Source organism: Aquarana catesbeiana, linkage group LG07 (assembly GCF_042186555.1).
Source record: "Aquarana catesbeiana isolate 2022-GZ linkage group LG07, ASM4218655v1, whole genome shotgun sequence".
Lineage (NCBI taxonomy): Eukaryota > Metazoa > Chordata > Amphibia > Anura > Ranidae > Aquarana > Aquarana catesbeiana.
Genome location: NC_133330.1, coordinates 294,846,357 through 294,853,918, shown reverse-complemented (window position 1 = coordinate 294,853,918; position 7,562 = coordinate 294,846,357). Strand labels below are relative to the sequence as shown.

The 7,562-nt window shown below is 38.5% G+C and overlaps 1 protein-coding gene across 1 annotated transcript; it reads right to left on the bottom strand.

The window, feature by feature from the left end:
- Positions 1-2,199: 2,199 nt before the first annotated feature.
- On the bottom strand, positions 2,200-6,533 carry DMRTA2 (DMRT like family A2). The gene is made up of 2 exons (XM_073593566.1): positions 5,256-6,533; positions 2,200-3,668 (listed from the first exon to the last, which is right to left on the bottom strand). Exons 1-2 carry the CDS (start codon positions 5,689-5,691, stop codon positions 2,788-2,790), a joined length of 1,317 nt encoding a protein of 438 aa, XP_073449667.1. The 5' UTR covers positions 5,692-6,533; the 3' UTR covers positions 2,200-2,787.
- Between the last annotated feature and the right edge of the window lie 1,029 nt (positions 6,534-7,562).

Genomic DNA, 7,562 nt, shown 5'->3' with positions numbered 1-7,562 from the left:
TACACACTATGAGTTTTTTTTCTGTTCAACCTGAAAAAAAAAACCTGTCAGCTCTGGTTGGAACCGCTATACTAACGATCTGCCGTTAGTACAGTGATCTCCCCCTGCTGAGCTGTTGTGTTCTTACAGGTGATGCCCATCCCCCCCACCAGGGCACTCTGGTCAGAACGCTGATCGGGCGCTGGTCGGCTGCTGGTTCCAGCATGTTTATCCGACAGAAGACAGCTAAACGGCCAGCTTCCTTCGGACCGGCTGCCATACACACAGGCCGAGTGTCAGTCAGTTTTTATTGAAATGGCTGATGTCACCGAGCATTCAGCCCGTGACCGAGTACGGGGCTTAAGAGATGGTTATTAATGTCGTAAAAACTTCAGTTTCCTCTATAGACAGGAAAAAATGAGCCCCTTTCCAGTTCCACAGAGCAAAATTGTAATATTCTGCATATGCAATAAGATCAGTGCTAGGCTCCATTCATATCTGAACATTTTAAGTGTGGTGTTTTTATATGTGCATTGCATGTTTAAGTTGTATTTTATGTGCAGTTTAGATGCGTTTGACATTAAAATCTATGTAATTCGTTTTTTATTGGAAAGAGCATCAAAGTAGCAGCAAGCAGGAATTTTCTAGTACATTACACCTATATAATGTGCAGATGTGAATACAGCCTTTGGTATATGTGTTTAGGAGGCATTTAGTTTTCATTATATGTGTGTTTTTCTTCTGAATCTGAGTTAGGGACCTTAGATTGTAAGCTCCTTGAGGGCAGGGACTGATGTGAATGTAAAATAAATATGTAAAGCGCTGCGTAAATTGACGGTGCTACAAAAGTACCTGTAATAAATAAATAATAAAAATAATATATTTGTCTTGCCAATATGACGAGGGCTCTTCAAAAAGTTTCTGCACTTTTTTTTTAACTCTATTAAATATAAAAAAAAGTGCAGAAACTTTTTGCAGACCCATTTTAATTGAATGATTAATGCAATGATCTTGTACCTTTTGTCTCAGTGAGTGTTTATTGTACAGAAATGCACACAATGCAGCATGTTCTATGATTTAAAAGTCAATTAGCTGCACTTGTAGATGTTAATTGGCCACATAGGAAGGAACTGGACTTCTGCTTGAAATCCATTTTCATGGAGTATAATGCATGCACATTACTGCAGGAAAATTGACAAGTGTGAACAGTTCCTTGGCCCTTTACTTCTTTAGGCTTATACACATGCCTTGTGTTAGTAGGGCGACCAATTGACCCTTTTTTTTTTCAACGCAGGTGCATTGGCTTAGTGCACTGGAGCTCTATTCAAAGTTAATGGCACCACAACGCAGCAACACATGTTGCACGCATTACTGCTCATTTCAGCAACACGCACAATGACGCATGCTTTACCATTCATGTAAATAGGCCCTTAACAGCTTAAAATCTTCCAAAACTCGTTAGGCAAAACTACAGCACCCTCTAGTGGCACAATAGGAGTGAGCTGATTTGCCTCAGGGTGAAAGATACATTAAATTACCCAAATATGTGGTGTAAAAAGTTATTAATCGTTCTGTGTTTGATTTATGTTCTAATTTACATTCTGCTGTTTATCAAAATACACAGAGGAGAATTTATTAAGAATGGACTAGCTGTGAATGGCAATCAATCGGCTTCTAGTTTTCATTTTCAAAAATAGATTTAAAAAAAGCCGAAAAGAAAAAAAGAGAGAAATTGAAAGAAAGAGACAGAGTGAAAAAGAGAGGGGCTGGAAAAAAGAGAGAACAGAGGGAAACAAAAAAGAAAATAGAAGGGCGAGAGAGAAGATAGATAGATAGATAGATAGATAGATAGATAGATAGATAGATAGATAGATAGATAGATAGATAGATAGATAGATAAGAGAGAGGGATAATAGATAGATAGATAGATAGATAGATAGATAGATAGATAGATAGATAGATAGATAGATAGATAGATAGATAGATAGATAGATAGATAGATAGATAATCTGTATAAAGAAAATAGCAAAATAAGTACATTTTTATCGGAACACGTTTATCCCTTCCAGACCAGCAGGACAGATTATACAGATTATACAGGATTCCCCATCATTTCCTTTTCCCAGCCCATAAACTCTACATCGCACATGTCTGATCGCACAGTCTATCGACAATAATCGGCACATCTCTGTCTCACATGAGTACACCGCAACAGAAAAAAAGTTTTAAAGTCCCATTTATTACTGATGTTTATGGAATGTCACACGGAGGCGTTATTTATTTCTAAGAAATTAAACGAACAGCAATACTTTAAAAAAATGACAAAAAGATGACCAGACGCCAATGTGTATATCTACAATTCTGTACACAATAGTCGCAGTCCTATTGTCCCTTTACCTGCAAGTCACCGACTTCTCCACAAAGTCAAGAATAATTTAGAATCCCGTGTCCTTACATTAGGTGAGTATATAGATGGGTTTATAGGATACACTGGAGCTTGGTTCATGCTTGGCGTCCTCTAGCACAGGAGATAACGACTTAAAAAGGATAAAAGTGCATTTTATAAAAGTAAAGATCTTGGATGAAGGCCAGGGACGTCCGCTAACGTAGTGTATCCAGAACCTGGTTGACTTTATTACAAAAATGACTAGGTTTTATAAAAAAAAAATCCGTTTCAGGAGTCCTAGACTTTATGATTGCAGTCCCTATGAAATCATTGAAACCAGGTAATAGTCACCAGGACTTAGGGGACCTTCAGAGTCTCAGGGTGCTCTACCCAACCATCAAAGTCCTCAGGTTGAGCTCAGTTCATTGTTTCTCGGTGTTGTTATTGACTACAGACCCATACAGACCGTTTGTGTAAACCTGGTCCTTGTGCACATTTGCCCGGTCCCTCATCAGGTCACTAAAGGCATAGTCCATAGGTGGGCGGAAGCCAAGGGTGGGCATGAAACCAGCTGTGGAGTAAGGAGTCATGAAGGCAAGTCCTCTACTGTGGGCAGAATAGGCCAATCTTAATGGGTTGAGTCCGAGGTGCCCACCTAGCTGGTAGGTGTTGGTGTCTGTCCCAAAGTGGGCAGCATTGGGCTGCAGAGGGGAGAAGGCGGACCTGCTCCCCAGGGTCCCGATGGCTGGGGTGATGGCTCCAGCTATGAGTGGCCGGTGGCTGGTGGACACTGAAGGTTGAAGGCTTTGAAGAGCCGCTTCTCTAGACCAAGTTTCCTCACCCTTCTCCTGACCTCGGTTGTTCAGGATCTGCTCGATGGCCTGGACCACATCTCCTCCACAGCCTTGTAGAACCAGCTCTAGAACGCTTCTCTTCTGAGTGGGGAAGACCCTGGTCAGGATGTCTATGGGGGTCCTCTGCCTGGATGAGGAGGAAGAACTGGGGTCCTGCTCGTCCTTCTCGCCATCAGAACCAGAATCAGAGCCCAGTGGGCTAATGGAGCCCGGGCTGTCCTCTCCTTCTTTAAGGGTTTTGGACATTGGGGAGCTGAGGAAGGACTCACCGTCCCCGTTTTCTGATCCAGAGCCATGTCTGACTTCAGGGGATGAGGCCCCTTGGGTGCTTCCAGTCACCGATTCACTGTCAGGGGTCACCGGCTTGACCCCGGGGGCCAGCTGCTGAGGGGTGATTGACCTGGGGATGAGCGCCTTGGGGAAAAGGTCAAACTTCTGGATCTTGGTCTCTGGAGGAAGGAAGGAGACACAACTGGGTCAGAGAACCAATTTGCCGCAATTATCACTTGTATGGTTCACAGCATTGTCATTTCAAGGTTACGGTGAGAATGGCAGAGGACAGTAATAGACATTAACAACGTATGTACATTGACGGCAATAAACATTAACTATATATATATATATATATATATATATATATATATTGACGGCAATATACATTAATAACACTTATGTACGTTACAGGTACATATAAAAATAAATAAATAAATATGTATGTATATATATATATATATATATATATATATATATATATATATATATATATATATATATATATATATATATATATATACATATTTATTTATTTATTTTCACGGTAATATACGTCTACAATTGCTCAAATTTTGACATTTCTATGCGCATAAGAAGAACCTCTTAGCATTCCATTTGGGTATTTTCTTTTTATTTATTTTTTTGCATTTTTGTTTACATAACTAAAAAAAAGTTACAACTGGGAACATAAAACGATTCGTTACCTAAAAGTAAATGTATATTTTTGTAATTATTTCCACGAAACTGAAATAGATCTAGGGATATATAGATATTGAAATAGTTAGACATACATACATACATACATGCCAAACACTTGAGATCGTTTGTAACATTTACGATACACTTTTCAATTAATTTTCTAAATTTCGGAGCAAGCAGGGCATCTGATCAGTCAAGATAGAATATAATAGATAGATATAGATTAATAGATATAATGATAATAAATTAATTAATGGATAGATATATAAAATAATAGATAAAATATGGCAGATTAATAAATTGATGAAATGGTGATAGACATACAGATACATAGATGGATGGAAATAATAGATAGATAGATAGATAGATAGATAGATAGATAGATAGATAGATAGATAGATAGATAGATAGATAGATATTCGATCTTGACTGATCAGATGTCTTGCTTGCTCCGAAATTTGCTAGATACAGAGGTGCCTGCATGGGAAATAGTCTGACAGAAACTTTCTATAAGAAGGCAAGTGTAAAAATATACCTCCAATAAGTAAAATACTACAACAGGATAATGGAGGTAATATTTAATAGTACTGTTGGGAGCACATTACAGGTTAGTTGCAACTTATATAAAACGAGATGGATAAAGATAGATAACTAGCTGTACAGATAAAATAAATGATAGATAGATAGATAGATAGATAGATAGATAGATAGATAGATAGATAGATAGATAGATAGATAGATAGATAGATAGATAGATAGATAAAAGTATAATAGATAAATATAAAATAAAATTGCGATAGAAAGAATTTATTATGACTGATAGATTGATAGATATATATAATCAATTATGATAGATAAATAAACAGATAGATAGATAGATAGATAGATAGATAGATAGATAGATAGATAGATATCAAACACTTGACATAATTTGTAACATTTACAACTTTTACACTTTTCCTTTTTTATTTTCTCATACTTTTCTTCTATACTACTTTTACAAAATGCACCGCTCTCCTTTTCTCTGGACATTGGACTAGTTGTAAAACAGAATGTGAGTTTACCTGAGCCTCCTTCCTGGCACACCGAAGTGTAGACCTCATAGGCGGGCCTGGGTGGGATGATACCATTGGCCGCGGCCAGCGCTAACCCCTCGGCGGTTCCATAGAGCAGCTGCAGCTCGCGGGCTTCGTTCTCCTCCTGAGCCTGCTGCCGCCGGAGCGCAACTTGCGCGGCCATGACCCTCTGGCGTTCCGCGATCAGCGTGCACTTGGCGCACATGCAGTCTTTCCAGCGACAGTAGCGCTTGTGGCCCTTGAGAGCCGACACCACCCCGTGATTCCTGCATCGGGCGCACTTCGGGGTGCGGGGGTACTTCTCAGCAGCCCGCAGGAGCAATTGGGGGCCCCGGAGCAACGTTCCGGTCATGGTGACAGGCAGAGAAGTGGAAGTGGCAGTCTGGGGGACCTGGGATACAGAAGGGGCCCCGCTCAACTCCATCTTAGTCCCCGCAGTACTTTATAGCTGGGTAATCCTCAGTCCCAATGTGTAGCTACTCCCTCATTCACCTATAGGCACCTACACCAACCTGACCACTATATTCTTTATGTCCAAAACCTCACCAACAAAGTCATACAGCTATTCCCTTCCTATAGGTATACACCCCAGTGCTTTATAACTGTCCAACAACCTGACACCTATAGATTCTATAGGAGCCACAAAAAAAAAACATACAGCTACTCCCTTTCTATAGATATACACCCCAGTGTTATACCTTCTAATTGCCCAATACCCGACACCTCTACTAACCTGACCACTATTCTATACTTAAAACCTATAGATTCTATAGGAGCAAATAAAGTCATAAAGCTATTCCCTCCTTACAGATATACACCCCAGTGTTATAATACTTTCTGACTGCCCAATGCCTGAAGGACTGGCAATGCACTGAAATTACTATGTACCAAAAATACAGAAGTATTTAGGGGAATTGCTCTCTCTATATTCTACATAAAGTAATTTGAACGTCAGGAAAAAATGTCGCCATCAAGACAGCTTTCAAGTTTCCCAAATCAGATCCCCCTGCAGCCCTACAGCGCAGACTATAGAGCTAACCTGTCCCTCTATGTAATGAAAGTGACCCTAGGTGACAATGTTACCTTGATTGTCCCAGATCCCCAGATCCCCTCCAAATCATCCAAAATCTGCCACCAAAACGTCCAGCTGGATCCTCTTCCCCCAAGCAGAAGTTTGCAAGTGTGACAGCCAAGCGCACACACTCCACACAAAAGTTGCAACTAGGAGCAGAGACTGCAGGCTGCTCCCCTTGTCTCTCAATTGTTGCTCTCTCATTAGACAAATGTTCACAACAATGTGGAGCTCGCCATTGGCCGGTCAAGGGGGGGAGCGCACTTCTGATTGGTCGCTGACTTGTTCTACAGTGTCAAACAGGCGGTTTTCTCAAGTAACAGGAAGGAGGGGGGACCCGCACTGGGAGCATTGCAAAGAGTTTTCTAGGAGAGATCTTTGTGTCATCTGCAGCCCCCCCCCCCCCCCCCAACTACAATCCTGAAATCAGCCTAGACACTGCCAGTGATAGTATGAAATCAGAGAAATAAATGGGGTGACAACTGCACTGGAGGCTTTGATTTATTTCACTAATTCTTCATGTTAATGGTTGTCAAGAGGGTGTTTATTGAAGAATAATAATTTTTTAAAAAATTTGCAGAGGTAAGTATTATTATTATTTTTTTTTTTTTTTAGATAATTCGTTCACTTTTATTTTAGAACAGTAAGATATTTCAATTACAGCTAATCATTTCAGTTGTTCCAAGGGATGAAAGGATACAAATGTATTTGTTGTATTTGTTTATTGAAAACGATTGTTTTTTTTAAACTGTTTTCAGCGCTTAAGAGATCACATTATAATTCGAATATTAAACGGAAATAAAAATCCATGTAGATGAATAGATATATAGAGGAGAGATTATGACATACACAAATAGATTATTATTATTATAATAATAATTTTCTGATTTTATTTATATATATATATATATATATATATATATATATATATATATATATATATATATATATATAAAATACATCTATCTATATATAGATAGATATAGATCTCTCTCTCCCTCTCTCTCTGTATATGTATGTATATATATATATATATATATACATATATATATATATATATATATATATATATATATATATATATATATATATATATATATATATATACACAGAGATAGATATAGATCTATCTATCTATCTATCTATCTATCTATCTATCTCTATCTATCTATCTATCATATGATATATGATACAATATAATAAAATATTAATAATAAGAATAA

Excerpts from the sequence above, each read along its gene's own strand:
- DMRTA2 (XM_073593566.1), bottom strand. The coding sequence starts at position 5,691 with ATGGAGTTGAGCGGGGCCCCTTCTGTATCCCAGGTCCCCCAGACTGCC. Across the intron at positions 3,669-5,255 it reads GTGCCAGGAAGGAGGCTCAG|AGACCAAGATCCAGAAGTTT; the intron begins GTAAACTCACAT and ends TCCTTCCTCCAG.